Source organism: Lagenorhynchus albirostris, chromosome 2, assembly GCF_949774975.1.
Source record: "Lagenorhynchus albirostris chromosome 2, mLagAlb1.1, whole genome shotgun sequence".
Classification (NCBI taxonomy): domain Eukaryota; kingdom Metazoa; phylum Chordata; class Mammalia; order Artiodactyla; family Delphinidae; genus Lagenorhynchus; species Lagenorhynchus albirostris.
The window spans coordinates 136,904,910-136,922,895 of NC_083096.1; the positions used below are offsets into that span (position 1 = coordinate 136,904,910).

The 17,986-nt window shown below is 37.9% G+C and overlaps 1 protein-coding gene across 3 annotated transcripts in view; it reads left to right on the top strand.

Annotated features, from left to right (window-relative positions):
* The window catches only part of OMA1 (OMA1 zinc metallopeptidase), an 82,960-nt gene that overhangs the window by 54,863 nt on the left and 10,111 nt on the right, over positions 1–17,986 (top strand). For all 3 annotated transcript variants that reach the window (XM_060142571.1, XM_060142569.1, XM_060142570.1), the window contains exon 8: positions 672–821. In XM_060142571.1, the coding sequence (XP_059998554.1) occupies positions 672–821 (150 nt within the window). The remainder of the gene's footprint in view (positions 1–671; positions 822–17,986) is intronic.

The window sequence follows — 17,986 nt, forward strand, 5'->3', positions numbered from 1 at the left end:
TATCCACATACAAAAGAGAGAATATGGACCCTTACATAACACCATATACAGAAAATAACTCAAAATTTTTTAAGGACCTGAGTGTAAGACCCAAAACAATAAGGCTGTTAGAGAAAAGCATAGGGCAGAAGCTTCACAACATTGGTTTTGGTAATGATTTCTTAGCTGTGACTCCTAAGGTGCAGTTGACCGAAGAAAAAATGGACAAATTGGACTTCATGAAAAAAGAAAAAAATTTGCATCAAAAGACACCATCCACAGAGTAAAAAGAGACAACTCACAGAATGGGAGGAAATATTTGCAAATCATATATCTGATAAGGGATTAATATCTGAATATATAGAGAACTTCTAAAACTCAACAACAACAAAATCCTGATTCAAAAATGGGCAAAACTGTCTTTCTTTATTTGAGGTCTTTTCCTAATTATTCTAGTGGTATAGATGAAGAGTAAAGTTTCTTTAGTACAGTTTAGTAGCAGATTAGATTTCAAAATCTTTATATGAAGTTTTTTTTTGAGTTTTTTTTAAAGCAATGAGCATATTCTACTTTTATTAAAATGATAATGGAAAATATTTTTAATTTTAAAACATGTAATGACATAAAGGTAAATTTAAAATAATGTCCTCATAACAAAACTTACTTTGTGCTTTTATTAATTTTGATTTTAGGCTTGTGTGGACGTCAGAGCCAGTTCAGTGTTTTGGCAACAGATGGAATTTGCAGAAAGCCTCCATGGTCTTCCCAAGTTGCCAGAATGGTTATCTACACACCCTTCTCATGGAAATCGAGCTGAGCACTTGGATAGACTCATACCTCAGGTAAGCTAACACTGCGTAAGGCAAGACATTATTTTTATTGTATCATTTATTTTTAATAGTTTATTTCTTGTGCTTAGAAAAAGAGCACTAGAAAAGAAATCCTTTGTATTAGTTTGCTTTCTGCTAATTCTGCTAAAAACATAGAATAAATAACCACCTATTTTGATTACCATCAGTTTTCAAAGGATTTGACTGAAAAGTAAAATCCTGCTAGTCTGCAAGTCTTAGTGAATAAATTAGTGTGTATAGTTGACTTTTCTTTTCTTTTTTTTTTACATCTTTATTGGAGTATATTCCTTTACAATGGTGTGTTAGTTTCTGCTTTTTTTTTTTTTGCGGTACATGGGCCTCTCACTGTTGCGGCCTCTCCCGTTGCGGAGCACAGGCTGCGGACGTGCAGGCTCAGCGGCCATGGCTCACGGGCCCAGCCGTTCCGTGGCATGTGTGATCTTCCCAGACCGGGACACGACTTCCAGCAGGCGGACTCTCAACCGCTGCGCTACCAGGGAAGCCCTAGTTTCTGCTTTATAATAAAGTGAAACAGTTATACATATACATATGTTCCCATATCTCTTCCCTCTTGCGTCTCCCTCCCTCCCACTCTCCCTATCCCACCCCTCCAGGCGGTCACAAAGCACCGAGCTGATCTCCCTGTGCTATGCGGCTGCTTCCCACTAGCTATCTACCTTATGTTTGGTAGTGTATATATGTCCATGCCACTCTCTCACTTTGTCACAGCTTACCCTTCCCCCTCCCTATATCCTCAAGTCCATTCTCTAGTAGGTCTGTGTCTTTAGTCCCATCTTACCCCTAGGTTCTTCATGACCATTTTTTTTTTCCTTAGATTCCATATATACGTGTTAGCATACGGTATTTGTTTTTCTCTTTCTGACTTACTTCACTCTGTATGACAGACTCTAGGTCCATCCACCTCACTACAAACAACTCAATTTCGTTTCTTTTCATGGCTGAGTAATATTCCATTATATATATGTGCCACATCTTCTTTATCCATTCATCCGATGATGGACACTTAGGTTGCTTCCATCTCCTGGCTATTGTAAATAGAGCTGCAATGAACATTTTGGTTTATGACTCTTTTTGAATTATGGTTTTCTCAGGATATATGCCCAATAGTGGGATTGCTGGGTCACATGGTAGTTCTATTTGTAGTTTTTTAAGGAACCTCCATACTGATTTCCATAGTGGCTGTATCAATTTACATTCCCAACAGCAGTGCAAGAGTGTTCCCTTTTCTCCACACCCTCTCCAGCATTTATTGTTTCTAGACTTTTTCACGATGGCCCTTCTGACTGGTAAGAGATGATACCTCATTGTAGTTTTGATTTACATTTCTCTAATGATTAATGATGTTGTGCATTCTTTCATGTGTTTGTTGGCAATCTGTATATCTTCTTTGGAGAAATGTCTGTTTAGGTCTTCGGCCCATTTTTGGATTGGGTTGTTTGTTTTTTTGTTATTCAGCTGCATGAGCTGCTTGTAAATTTTGGAGATTAATCCTTTGTCAGTTGCTTCATTTGCAAATATTTTCTCCCATTCTGAGGGTTGTCTTTTGGTCTTGTTTATGGTTTCCTTTGCTGTGCAAAAGCTTTGAAGCTTCATTAGGTCCCATTTGTTTATTTTTATTTTTATTTCCATTTCTCTAGGAGGTGGGTCAAAAAGGATCTTGCTGTGATTTATGTCATAGAGTGTTCTGCCTATGTTTTCCTCTAAGAGTTTGATTGTTTCTGGCCTTACATTTAGAACTTTAGTCCATTTTGAGCTTATTTTTGTGTATGGTGTTAGGGAGTGTTCTAATCTCATACTTTTACATGTACCTGTTCAGTTTTCCCAGCACCACTTATTGAAGAGGCTGTCTTCTCCACTGTATATTCTTGCCTCCTTTATCAAAGATAAGGTGACCATATGTGCGTGGGTTTATCTCTGGGCTTTCTATCCTGTTCCATTGATCTATATTTCTGTTTTTGTGCTAGTATCATACTGTCTTGATCACTGTAGCTTTGTAGTAGAGTCTGAAGTCAGGGATCCTGATTCCTCCAGCTCCGTGTTTCTTTCTCAAGATTGCTTTGGCTATTCGGGGTCTTTTGTGTTTCCATACAAATTGTGAATTTTGTGTGCTAGTTCTGTGAAAAATGCCAGTGGTAGTTTGATAGGGATTGCATTGAATCTGTAGATTGCTTTGCGTAGTAGAGTCATTTTCACAATGTTGATTCTTCCAATCCAAGAACGTCGTATATCTCTCCATTATTTGTATCATCTTTAATTTCTTTCATCAGTGTCTTATAATTTTCTGCATACAGGTCTTTTGTCTCCTTAGGTAGGTTTATTCCTAGATATTTTATTCTTTTTGTTGCAATGGTAAATGGAGTGTTTTCTTAATTTCATTTTCAGATTTTTTATCATTAGTGTATAGGAATGCCAGAGATCTCTGTGCATTAATTTTGTATCCTGCTACTTTACCAAATTCATTGATTAGCTCTAATAGTTTTCTGGTAGCATCTTTGGGATTCTCTATGTATAGTATCATGTCATCTGCAAACAGTGACAGCTTTACTTCTTCTTTTCTGATTTGGATTCCCTTTATTTCTTTTTCTTCTCTGATTTCTGTAGCTGAAACTTCCAAAACTATGTTGAATAAGAGTGGTGAGAGTGGGCAACCTTGTCTTGTTCCTGATCTGAGTGGAAATCATTTCAGTTTTTCACCATTGAGGACGATGTTGGCTGTGGGTTTGTCATATGTGGCCTGCCTACTTTCTGCAGGGTTTTTATCATAAATAGGTGTTGAATTTTGTCGAAAGGTTTCTCTGCATCTATTGAGATGATCATAGGGTTTTTCTCCTTCAATTTGTTAATATGGTGTATCACGTTGACTGATTTGCATATATTGAAGAATCCTTGTATTCCTGGAATAAACCCCACTTGATCATAGTGTATGATCCTTTTAATGTGCTGTTGGATTCTGTTTGCAAGTATTTTGTTGAGGATTTTCGCATCTACGTTCATCAGTGATATTGGCCTGTAGTTTTCTTTCTTTGTGACATCTTTGTCTTGTTTTGGTATCAGGGTGATGATGGCCTTGTAGAATGAGCTTGGGAGCGAGTGTTCCTCCCTCTGCTATATTTTGGAAGAGTTTGAGAAGTATAGGTGTTAACTCTTCTCTAAATGTTTGATAGAATTCGCCTGTGAAGCCATCTGGTCCTGGGCTTTTGTTTGTTGGAAGATTTTTAATCACAGTCTCAATTTCAGTACTTAGATTGGTCTGTTCATATTTTCTATTTCTTCCTGATTCAGTCTTGGCAGGTTGTGCATTTCTAAGAATTTGTCCATTTCTTCCAGGTTGTCCATTTTTATTGGTATAGAGTTGCTTGTAGTAATCTCTCATGATCTTTTGTATTTCTGCAGTGAAAGTTGTCACTTCTCCTTTTTCATTTCTAATTCTATTGATTTGAGTCTTCTCCTTTTTTTTCTTGATGAGTCAGGCTAATGGATTGTTAATTTTGTTTATCTTCTCAAAGAACCAGCTTTTAGTTTGATTGATCTTTGCTATCGTTTCCTTCATTTCTTTTTCATTTATTTCTGATCTGATCTTTATGATTTCTTTCCTTCTGCTAACTTTGGTGGTTTTTTTGGTCTTCTTTCTCTAATTGCTTTAGGTGCAATATTTGAGATATTTCCTGTTTCTTAAGGTAGGATTGTATTGCTATAAACTTCCTTCTTAAAACTGCTTTTGCTGCATCCCATAGGTTTTGGGTCGTCGTGTCTCCATTTTCATTTGTTTCTAGCTATTTTTTGATTTCCTCTTTGATTTCTACAGTGATCAGTTCGTTATTAAGTAGTGTTTTGTTTAGCCTCCATATCTTTGTATTTTTTACAGATCTTTTCCTGTAATTGATATCTAGTTTCATAGTGTTGTGGTCGGAAAAGATACTTGATACAATTTCGATTTTCTTAAATTTACCAAGGCTTGATTTGTGACCCAAGATATGATCTATCCTGGAGAATGTCCCATGAGCCCTTGAGAAAAATGTGTATTCTGTTGTTTTTGGATGGAATGTCCTATAAATATCAATTAAGTCCATCTTGTTTAATGTATCATTTAAAGCTTGTGTTTCCTTATTTATTTTCATTTTGGATGATCTGTCCATTGGTGAAAGTGGGGTGTTAAAGTCCCCTACTGTGAATATGTTACTGTAGATTTCCCCTTTTATGGCTGTTAGTTTTTGCCTTATGTATTGAGGTGCTCCTGTGTTGGGTGTGTAAATATTTACAATTGTTATATCTTCTTCTTGGATTGATCCCTTGATCATTATGTAGTGTCCTTCTTTGTCTCTTGAAATAGTCTTTATTTTAAAGTCTATTTTGTCTGATATGAGAATTGCTACTCCAGCTTTCTTCTGATTTCCATTTGCATGGAATATCATTTTCCATCCCCTCACTTTCAGTCTGTATGTGTCTCTAGGTCTGAAGTGGGTCTCTTGTAGACAGTATATATATGGGTCTTGTTTTTGTATCCATTCAGTCAATCTGTGTCTTTTGGTGGGAGCATTTAATCCATTTACATTTAAGGTAATTATCGATATGTATGTTCCTATTTCCATTTTCTTAATTGTTTTGGGTTTGTTATTGTAGGTCTTTTCCTTCTCTTGTGTTTCTTGCCTAGAGAAGTTCCTTTAGCATTTGTTTTAAAGCTGGTTTGGTGGTGCTGAACTCTCTCAGCTTTTGTTTGTCTGTAAGGGTTTTAATTTCTCCATCAAATCTGAATGAGATCCTTGCTTGGTAGAGTAATCTTGGGTGTAGGTTTTTCTCCTTCATCACTTTAAATATGTCCTGCCACTCCCTTCTGGCTTGCAGAGTTTCTGCTGAAAGATCAGCTGTTAACCTTATGGGGATTCCCTTGTGTGTGAATTCTTGTTTTTCCCTTGCTGCTTTTAGTATGTTTTCTTTGTATTTAATTTTTGATAGTTTGATTAATATGTGTCCTGGTGTGTTTCTCCTTGGATTTATCCTGTATGGGACTCTCTGTGCTTCCTGGACTTGAGTAACTATTTCCTTTCCCATATTAGGGAAGTTTTCAACTGTAATCTCTTCAAATATTTTCTCAGTCCCTTTCTTTTTCTCTTCTTCTTCTGGGACCCCTATAACTTGAATGTTGGTGAGTTTTATGTTGTCCCAGAGGTCTCTGAGACTGTCCTCAGTTCTTTTCATTCTTTTTTCTTTATTCTGCTCTGCAGTAGTTATTTCCAGTATTTTATCTTCCAGGTCACTTGTCCGTTCTTCTGCCTCAGTTGTTCTGCTATTGATCCCTTCTAGAGTATTTTTAATTTCATTTATTGTGTTGTTCATCATTGCTTCTTTCCTCTTTAGTTCTTGTAGGTCCTTGTTAAATGTTTCTTGCATTTTGTCTATACTATTTCCAAGATTTTGGATCATCTTTACTATCATTATTCTGAATTCTTTTTCATGTAGACTGCCTATTTTCTCTTCATTTGTTAGGTCTGTTGGGTTTTTATCTTGCTCCTTCATCTGCTGTGTGTTTTTCTGTCTTCTCATTTTGCTTATCTTACTGCAAAAATCCTTTCTGCAGGCTGCAGGTTCGTAGTTCCCGTTGTTTTTGGTGTCTGTCCCCAGTGGCTAAAGTTGGTTCAGTGGGTTGTGTAGGCTTCCTGGTGGAGGGGACTAGTGCCTGTGTTCTGGTGGATGAGGCTGAATCTTGTCTTTCTGGTGGGCAGGTCCACGTCTGGTGGTGTGTTTTGTGGTGTCTGTGGCCTTATTATGATTTTAGGCAGCCTCTCTGCTAATGGGTGGGGTTGTGTTCCTGTCTTACCAGTTGTTTGGAATAGGGTGTCCAGCACTGTAGCTTGCTGGTGTTGAGTGAAGCTGGGTGTTGGTGTTGAGATGGAGATCTCAACATTTGATATTATGTGCAGCTGGGAGGTCTCTTGTGGACCAGTGTCCTGAAGTTGGCTCTCTCACCTCAGAAGCACAGCACTGACTCCTGGCTGCAGCACCAAGAGCAATTCATCCACATGGCTCAGAAGAAAAGGGAGAAAAAGAAGAAAGGAAGGAAAGAAGGAAGGAAGAAAGAAAGAAAGAAAGAAAGGAAGGAAGGGAGGGAGGAAGGAAGAGATAGAGGGAGGGAGGGAGGAAGGAAGAGAGAAAGAAAGAAAGAGGAAGGAAGGAAGAAAGAAAGAAAGAGGAAGGAAGGAAGGAGGAAAGAAGGGAGGGAGGAAGGAAGAGAGAAAGAAAGAGGAAGGAAGGAAGAAAGAAAGAAAGAAAGAGGAAGGAAGGAAGGAGGAAAGAAAGGAGGGAGGAAGGAAGGAAGAAAGGAAGAAAGAAAGAAAGAAAAAGGAAGGAGGGAAGAAAGAAAAAGGAAGGAAGGAAGGAAGAAAGAGAGAAAGAAAGAAAAAGAAAGAAAGGAAGGAAGGAAGAAAGAAAGGATAAAGTAAAATAAAAGAAGGTTATTAAAATAAAAAATAATTATTAAGAAAAAAAATTTTTTAAGAAGAAAAGAAAAAGAAACAAAAAAAGTGGACGGACAGAACAGTAGGACAAATGGTGAAAGCAAAGCTCTACAGACAAAATCTCACACAGAAGCATACACATACACACTCACAAAAAGAGGAAAAGGGGAAAAAATAATATATCTTGCTCTCAAAGTCCACCTCACCTCCTCAGTTTGGGATGATTCGTTGTCTATTCAGGTATTCCACCGATGCAGGGTACATCAAGTTGATTGTGGAGCTTTAATCCGCTGCTCCTGAGGCTGCTGGGAGAGATTTCCCTTTCTCTTCTTTGTTCTCACAGCTCCCGGGGTTCAGCTTTGGATTTGGCCCCGCCTCTGGGTGTAGGTTGCCAGAGGGCGTCTGTTCTTCGCTCAGACAGGAGGGCGTTAAAGGAGCAGCCTATACGGGGGCTCTGGCTCGCTCAGGCTGGGGGGAGGGAGGGGTATGGATGCAGGGCGAGCCTGTGGCTGCAGAGGCCAGCATGACGTTGCACCAGCCGGAGGCGCGCTGTGCGTTCTCCTGGGGAACTTGTCCCTGGATCACGGGACCCTGGCAGTGGCGGGCTGAACACGCTCCCGGGAGGGGAGCGGTGCATAGTGACCTGTGTTCGCACACAGGCTTCTTGGTGGCGGCAGCAGCAGCCTTAGCGTCTCATGCCCGTCTCTGAGGTGTGCGCTTTTAGCCGCGGCTCGCGCCCGTCTCTGGAGCTCCTTTAAGCAGCGCTTTTAATCCCCTCTCCTCTCACACCAGGAAACAAAGAGGGAAGAAAAAGTCTCTTGCCTTTTCGGCAGGTCCAGACTTTTCCCCGGACTCCCTCCCGGCTAGCCGTGGTGCACTAACCCCCTGCAGGCTGTGTTCTCGCCGCCAACCCCAGTCCTCTCCCTGCGCTCCGACCGAAGCCCGAGCCTCAGCTCCCAGCCCCGCCCGCCCTGACAGGTGAGCAGACAAGCCTCTCGGGCTGGTGAATGCCGGTCGGCACCGATCCTCTGTGCGGGAATCTCTCCGCTTTGCCCTCAGCACCCCTGTTGCTGTGCTCTCCGCCGCGGCTCTGAAGCTTCCCCCTCCGCCACCAGCAATCTTCGCCCGCGAAGGGGCTTCCTAGTGGGTGGAAACCTTTTCTCCTTCACAACTCCCTCCCACTGGTGCAGGTCCCGTCCCTATCCTTTTGTCTCTGTTTATTCTTTTTCCTTTTGCCCTACCCAGGTACGTGGGGGATTTCTTGCCTTTTGGGAGGTCTGAGGTCTTCTGCCGGCGTTCAGTAGGTGTTCTGTAGGAGTTGTTCCACGTGTAGATGTATTTCTGGTGTATCTGTGGGGAGGCAGGTGATCTCCGCGTCTTACTCTTCCGCCATCTTCCCCCTCTCCCCTAGTTGACTTTTCTTGATGGTGAAGCTTTACTCTTTTTAGGTTCATACTTTTTTTTTTTTTTTTTTTTTTTTTTTTTTTTGGCAGTACGCGGGCCTCTCACTGTTGTGGCCTCTCCCATTGCGGAGCACAGGCTCCGGACACTCAGGCTCAGCGGCCATGGCTCACGGGCCCAGCCGCTCCGCGGCATGTGGGATCTTCCCGGACCGGGGCACAAACCCGTGTCCCCTGCATTGGCAGGCGGACTCTCAACCGCTGCGCCACCAGGGAAGCCCCTAGGTTCGTACTTTTTAATTTTAAAAAATTTGGTGAAAGTCTAAAACTCAAGGTGTATTTTTCATCATACTGATCATAATCTTTTCTTAGTGATTTAAGCTTATCATTAAACACACCAGTTAATGAGTTGTACAAAAATTTTGGGTCAACTGGGTCTTAATTCCAGTAGTGACACTGGAATTTGTTTTCTTAGGGAAAAAAAAAAATCCTTCATTATTAGTTTGCTTTCTGGTTATTTCTTTTAAGAGAGAATCAAGCATGTGCCATGTGCTCTCCTTTTTCTCTTTTATTTTTGTAGAATTCATTAATGTATCAAGTTGAAGCAGCTTTCTCCCAACTAGTATTCACTATCTTCTAAAAACCATTTGATTTAACATCAGTCGGAATGTTTTCTGTGCTTTCCACATAGGTACAAAATGAATGTCAGACATCTTTAAGCCAGGCTACATGCTCCCTTCTGTCTCACTGGCATTAAATTTGCTGGTTGGTTATAAAAGCAGAATATTCTTTACCAATTTAAGAATTGGTTTTGGACTTATTTGCTAAGGGATAACACAACAGATACAGATGTATTATAAAACTATCTTTAAATATGTCTTCAAATTCAGATGAACAAACATTGACTACCTATTATAGGAAAGATACAAAAGAAATAATACGTGGTCTTGATATTTGCAGATGCTAAGGTAAGTACAAAATGATTCTTAATATGTTAAAGAATATGAATTATCTTAAGAAAAGTAGAAATACAGTGGTATACATTTTGAAGGAAGAATAGCCTGCATCTCATTTGGGATAAGAAATTACCATAAGGTGCATTAATTCATTCGTGAATATTTATTCATGTTCATTGCTAATCTACCATTCTGTGTTCTGTTGCTGGGGAATGAGCAAGGAGCAAAACAGTCTCTGTTTTCTTGGAGCTAACTTTCTAGTTAGGTAATGCAAACAATAAACAAGCAAACAGACATACATACAGTATGTCAAGCAGCCATAAGCACATTGCAGAAAAACAAAGCAGGTTAAAGGTAGGAGAGAAGGCTGGGAAGCAGAGAATGTGTACCAGTCATTGTTCGTTTGTCAAGGAAGACCTCACTAAGCAGAATCTGGAAAGAAGCAGGGGAGCAAGTCCTGTGGGTATGTGGAAGGAGAATCTTTTAGGCTGAGAAAGCAGCAAATCACAGGACCTGAAGTGAAAGTATGCTTGGTGTGTTCAGGGAATAGCAAGGAAAACATTGGGGCTGAATGTAGTAAGGGAAGGGAGAATGATTGAGGTGTACGGGGGCCAGGCGGTAAAGGGTCGTCTAAACCATTGTAAGAACTTGACTCTTATTTCAAGTGATATGGGAAGCTAAGAGAGGGTTTTGAGCAGAGGAGGGACTTGATCTGACTCAAGTGTTTTATAGTGATAGCTGGAGCTCCTGTGTGGGCTGTAGTGGGGCAAGGATGGAATCAGGAAGACTATTTAATAGGCTCTTGAAATAATCCTGGTAAGAGATTATTGAGGCAGAAGAGAGGGAGAGAAGTGGTCAGATTTTGGATTTATTTTGAAAGGAATGATGACAAGATTTGTTGATACTTTGAGCATACTTTGTGCCTTTTATGAACACTGGGGACAGCCAGACATATCTTCTTGAGACCTATCCTAAATATATTTCATTTATACTCTTAATTTGAAGAAAAAATATGTGAGAAAGAAACAGCAGTGAAATTTACTTGATATATGTGTAGTAATTATTCATCTTAAAAGACAACCTAGGACTGGGACAATACATGTTTCGTTAGTAACTGGTTTGTATTGAAGAGCACTGACTCTGAGAATCATCTTAGTGCCATCCAACACCCAGGGACCTCATACTACCCTGGGAGGCTTAACCTATCTCTAAAGCCATAATAACCACATGGTTTTCTCTTAGAATTTCCTTTCTTTTTTATGTTTGCTTAGTGAAATTCTAAAAATATATGGTTCGCTTAAAATGGATAATAAGTTCTACCCAACTTTTATCTGATGCCTGTCCTAAATTCCAGGTTTTCATCTCATTATCAGATAACTAAGGATCTTTAAAGAAGTAATAAATGTGCTTTGAAAAGTCTTTAAAATAATAATGAATTGATTAGTGAGTATGAAGAAAAATGGTTGGAGAAACTGATATGTTATTTGGAAGCCAATGGCAAAGAAAAAAACTGAGAGAGATTTTTCTTCTAAAAATAAACTATGCTAGTTCAGAAACTTAATTTGAAAAACTCATATAATTTCTTGTATTTTCCCCCCAAGTGATAAAATTCAATTTGAAAGTAATAAAGCTCTACTACAATATTGGGAATAATTCAGTGGTTGAAGTGAAACTGATAGTTAAGGCGTGAGTATATTGTTAATTAGAACACATAGTCATAATTCAGAGATTGGAATTCCCTACTATCATAGGTCTAATTTCTGTAATGGAAGAAAGTGATTCCTCAGGCAATATATAGAATTATGTGAGTCTGTGTACTACTAAAGACTTCCTATTTTGAGTTAGATTTTATTTAAGGTTTTTTCCTACTTAAGTGAGGACAATGTTATATTCTACCTAAAGCTCATGTCCTTTGACATTCCTGACAGTATGCCTGAAGTAATGTATACCTCTAAGGCAGTTGGGAATCTAGCACCATAGTACAGAGGTGTCTAGGCCAGAGATGAGGATTTCAGAGTCACCAAAAAAAGGTGATAGTTGAAGCAGTGAGAGCGAGTTCACTTAGGAAATAAGCAAAGAAAATAATCCTAGACAGTTAGCAGTATTAGGTGGATTCCACATTTAATTGGTAAGAGGAAGACAGAGCCTGTAGTAGATGAGGTCCATAGGAGGAGAAAAGATCAAGAAAATTAGGAAAGATTCTTTGGTCCTCTGAGAATACAAATCTTGGTAACTTTGATTTTTTTTTTAATTTAACTTATTAAAGATTGCATATTTTTATTTTTTTAATGTTTTCCTTGAGTATCATCACAGAAGTGTATTATTTCTTACCGTACCATATCAACATTTAAGATGTTTTAAATCTGTATTTTATGCATTCAACAAATATTTATTGATTACTTGTTATGTGACAGATTGTAGGAATTGTAGGTTCAGTGACAAAATAGACAAAAAACCCTGACTTAAGGAAGCTTATTCTGTAGTAAAGGGTGACAGACAATGAATAGAATAAACTAGTACTGTACAGAATAAATCACCAATATATTGTATGTTAGTCAGTAATAAGTGTTAGGGAGGAAAATAAAGGAGGAGGAATAGTGTATTATCTTGGGCTGCCATCACAAAATACCATAGACTGGGTAGCTTAAGCAACAGAAATTCATTTCTTCACAGGCTTGAAGGCTAGAAGTACAAGGTCAGGGCTCTGGCTTAAGCAACAGAAATTCACTTTTTCTCAATTCTGAGGGCTGGAAGTCCAATAATAAGGTTATGGCCGGTTCAGTTTCTGGTGAGGTCTCTCTTCCTGGCTTTCAGACAGCTAGCTGCCTTCTCCCTATGTCCCACTTGGTGGAGACAGTGATTGCAGTAGTGTCTTTTCTTTTTATAAGGGCACTATTCCATCATGAGGGCCACACCTTCATGACCTCATCTAAACATTACCTCCCAAAGGCCCCATCTCTATAAATACTATCACATTGGGAATTAGAGCTTCAACATATGAATTTGGGGAGGACACAGTACATTCCATAGAAGATAGGTAATGTGTGAGCAGAGGTGATCATGGTGCTGGAATAGCTGTTTGAAATGGGGTTGGGAAAAACAGAGCTGGAGGAATCAGGCTCCCTGACTTCAGACCATACTACAGAGCCACAGTGATCAAGACAGTATGATACTAGCACAAAAACAGCAATATAGATCAATGGAACAGGATAGAAAGCCCAGCGATAAACCCATGAACATATGGTCACCTTATCTTTGATAAAGGAAGCAAGAATATACAATGGAGAAAAGACAGCCTCTTCAATGAGTGCTGCTGGGAAAACTGGACAGTGACATGTAAAAGAATGAAATTAGGACACTCCCTAACACCTTACACAAGAATAAACTCAAAATGGATTAAAGACCTAAATGTAAGGCTAGACACTATAGAACTCTTAGAGGAAAACATAGGCAGAACACTCTGTGACATGAATCACAGCAAGATCCTTTTTGACCCACCTCCTAGAGAAATGGAAATAAAAACAAAAATAAACAAATGGGACCTAATGAAACTTCAAAGCTTTTGCACAGCAAAGGAAACCATAAACAAGACAAAAAGGCAACCCTCAGAATGGGAGAAAATATTTGCAAATGAAGCAACTGACAAAGGATTAATCTCCAAAATATACAAGCAGTTCATGCAGCTCAATATCCAAAAAACAAACAACCCAATCCAAAAATGGGCAGAAGACCTAAACAGACATTTCTCCAAGGAAGATACACAGATTGCCAACAAACACATGAAAGGTACACAGATTGCCAACAAACACATGAAAGGATGCTCAACATCACTAATCATTAGAGAAATGCAAATCAAAACCACAATGAGGTATCACCTCACACCGGTCAGAATGGCCATCATCAAAAAATCTACAAACAAATGCTGGAGAGGGTGTGGAGAAAAGTGAATCCTCTTGCACTGTTGGTAGGAATGTAAATTAATACAGCCACTATGGAGAACAGTATGGAGGTTCCTTAAAAAACTAAAAATAGAACTGCCATACGACCCAGCAATCCCACTACTGGGCATATACCCTGAGAAAACCATAATTCAAAAAGAGTCATGTACCACAATGTTCATTGCAGCTCTATTTACAATAACTAGGACATGGAAGCAACCTAGGTGTCCATCGACGGATGAATGGATAAAGAAGATGTGGTACATATATGCAGTGGAATATTACTCAGCCATAAAAAGAAACGAAATTGAGTTATTTGTAGTGAGGTGGATGGACCTAGAGTCTGTCATACAGAGTGAAATAAGTCAGAAAGAGAAAAACAAATACCGTATGCTAACACATATATATGGAATCTAAAAGAAAAAAAGGGTTCTGAAGAACATAGGGGCAGGACAGGAATAAAAACGCAGACGTGTCTTTATTCCCGTCTTACCCCTAGGTTCTTCATGACCTTTTTTTTTTTTTTTTTCAGCTCGGTGCTTTGTGATCACCTACAGGGGTGGGATAGGGAGGGTGGGAGGGAGGGAGACGCAAGAGGGAAGAGATATGGGAACATATGTGTGTATATATATATATATATATATATATATATATATAACTGATTCACTTTGTTATAAAGCAGAAACTAACAAACCATTGTAGAGCAATTATACTGCAATAAAGATGTTAAAAAAAACAGGAAAAAAAAACAAAGAACGCAGACGTAGAGAATGGACTTGAGGACATGGGGAGTGGGAAGGGTAAGCTGGGACGAAGTGAGAGAGTGGCAGGGACATATATACACTACCAAATGTAAAGTAGATAGATAGTGGGAAGCGGCTGCATAGCACAGGGAGATCAGCTCGGTGGTTTGTGACCACCTGGAGGGGTTGGATAGGGAGGGTGGGAGGGAGATGCAGAGGGAGGAGATACGGGGATATATGTATAGCTGATTCACTTTGTTATACAGCAGAAACTAACACACCATTGTAAAGCAATTATACTCCAATAAAGATGTTAAAAAAAGAAAAAAAGAAATGGGGTTGGGTCAGAGGAGGTTTCACTGGGAAGATGGTATTTGAATGACGACTTGAAATAAGTGAGAGAGTGAGCCATGTAGCTTCCCAGGAGGAGGAACCTTGCAGGCAGAGGGAATAGTAAGTACAAGTCCCTGAGGCAGTAGTGAGCCTGGTATTTGACGACCAGCAAGGAAATCAGTGTAATTGGATGGGGTAAGCAAGGGAAGGTGGAGGGTGCAAGGCTCTACAGCCCCGCAAAAAAAAAAAAGACTGGCTTTTGTCAGAGATGGAACACCACTGGAGGGTTTTGAGCTGAGGACTAGAGGAGTAGCAGGATCTGAATTATATTTGAAAAGAATGTGATCTACGGCTCCTACAAAGCAGTACAATCATATAATTTTGGAATATTTTAGTATAGTATATTGTTCAGAAAATAGACTAGTTCCTTTATTGTTTTGTTTCTAAATCAAGAAAACGCCCCCAAATTAGAAAAAAAAATGCCCTTTTTTTTTAAAAATGTGAATTCTGAGATAAAGCATGTGTAAATGCCTAGTTAAATATAATCCTGTGATCCACTAGCATTTAAAAAGGATAAAAATAGGGTTATAGTAATAATATTATTTGTAGTTAATAATATGATATGTTATAATTTTATTTACTTGAAATAATCAGTTAAATTTAGGAAACACATGTTCCACATATTCGGTTACCATAACAACTTGGGAGAAAAACTGAAGAACAGATGTTATATCAACCTGTTGATGTTTAATAGTATGACAGTTTTGAAATTATAGTTACAATGTTCAGATTTTAAATTTATATGTATATACCATACGTTGTCCTCAAAAGACCTTATTTAATTTTCCTTCTGTAAGTATCATTATACAATATGAATAGGTGTGAATAAGAGAAACTGTATGATAACCCAGGGTAGAAATTTACTTGAAAGATTTATTTTACAACTGAAAGCATTTATACTGAATTTTGTATTATTTCTTCTCTCACCAACTCTATGCCATCCTTTCCTTGGTGAGGGGGAAGGGGATGGAGAATAATAGAATATGTAGGAAAAACAATTAATTTGGACTTACTAGTTGTCTGGGGTTATGTTATTGTAGTCATAATTTTGAATAGGATTTATTTTTTAACGTTCTTAGAACTTGCAATGTCAGCTTTATTTGTAAACTGTTTTTTAAATCTTGAGTTTCAACGTTACTACATTTAATATTTAGACATGAGAATCAGTGGCAGACTACAAATGCATTCGTTTTAATCTCATTTTATTTCAAATTCTTTAAACTTTCAGGAAGCTGGGGATTTTAACTCATGTGTAAATCATTCTTACACATTTATAATTGGACAAAGTAAATGCATAAATCATTAATATTATACATCTCATAAGTAGAAAATATGAGTGTGTTTAACATTGAAGTGAAATGTCGTTGTTGGCCAATGTACACAAACATACACTGTTCACCTTGCAGAATTTCATTTTGTCTGACAAGAAGAGTGTTGAGGAAAAGGCAAATATCATAGCAGCTACTGTAATTGAATTGGCCTCTGAATCATATAAAGCCAGGAAGCCTGACAGTAACATTGTCTAAAACCTTAAAAAAATATTATGGTGCATGTGATGTGTATCTACTTGAGGCTGAAATGAACGGGCTATTAGAAAAAACTTGCTTTTATAGGGAAAGGGGAGAAAAGTAATGATATTTTTAGAAAAATATGTTTAAAATTTGAGGTGATTTTTTTTCCTTGAAACGTCTTGGTTTCCATTTTCAAAGGAAGCTTTTAATCTAATTATGAGGCTTCTTTGGCTTTAATTTTTTTTCCTGTCTTTTTTCCTTTTTTGAACTTAATTATTATAGTTTATATTTTTATGCATAAATAATTGCTGTTTTACTTGATATGTAGTACCTAGAAGAATCCTGATATGTACCAGCAGTTGTTTTATAAATATTTCTATTATTACTGGGAATAAATACAGCCATTTCTTAATACCTGATTCTCATATGTTAAGAGTGGTTGATCATAAAATTTTATTTGAAAACTTTTCCATATTATTTTATCATTCCAGAGGATAATTGACCCGTGTCAAGGTGGCCTTAATTTTTAATTTTTTATATCTATTCAAAGTTTTAGTTATTTATACTTAATTAGACCACTTAAAAAATTAGTCAGACTCCAATTTCCGTTGCAGTTTATGAAAGGAAATGAGTTAGAGGAGAAAAAAAAAATTTTAAGGTAAAATCATGACTTACACAAATATAAAATGAACCACATCTGAGATTTTATTTAACTTATTATTAATGAGGGAGCCAGTAATATCTTACAACTAGTTCAGATGACTGTACAAGTAGGTGCAAAACTGATGCATTCATAAGGCAATAATCAGTTGCATTTCACCAGACATAGTTCATTTCCTTTTCTGTGGACAAGTATCATTTACATTGTTTTAAGTTTTCTACAACTTACAGAGTGGTAAAATCTCTCTAAAGCCATGAAAGGCTGGGATAATACCAAAGGATGCATTTGACAGGATACCAAATGATCTTCTCATGCCCATTTCAAATTCTTTCACAGTTTTCTCTGTTTTTATTTCCTGTTGTCTTCCAGTAGCCTTTCAAGTTGATACCAAATCGAATCATCCTGTCAGACTAATAATAAACAGAAGTTTTGTCTTGTTATTTTTAAGTAGCCACATAGACATTATCCTTGTATTCTCTGTCTCTTAAAGTGGTAACCTACTGTTCTCATTATTTTCTGTTAAATTTGTTTCTAGTGAGTTTTTGCACTGAGATTATTGATGCTAAAATTTCAGATCTTTTGAAAAGTATATGCTTAACCTTCAGAAATCAAGGGAAGGAGTTGGAGATTGAGAGGGTGTAAAGAGACTGCTTTCATTTTTCAGAAGAAACATTTAAACCTCTCATGAGCCATTTAGAACTGAAGACGTAGATGTAAAATCAAGAATGAAGTTATAGAAATGCAAAAATGACAGGGGAAAAGGGAAGCTACAGAGGAAAAAGTTTTGTTCTAAAGAAAAATTTTTTAGTTTACCTTTTGATAATAAAAATTTTAAAACGTATGTAAAGATAGAGAATAATTTGAATAATTTAATAAACCCCCGTTTTTCACTTACATTCAGTAGTAGCAACCTTTTTATACACTTGCTTCATCTGCCTCTTCTCTTATTTCTTTCCCCAGAAGTATTTTAATGCAAATCCTAGACATGAGGGCTTTCCCTTCTAATTACTTCAGTATGTAGTTTAGAAAGTAGTATCATTTTCTTTCGTAATCATACCATTATCATAGCTAAGAAAATCAA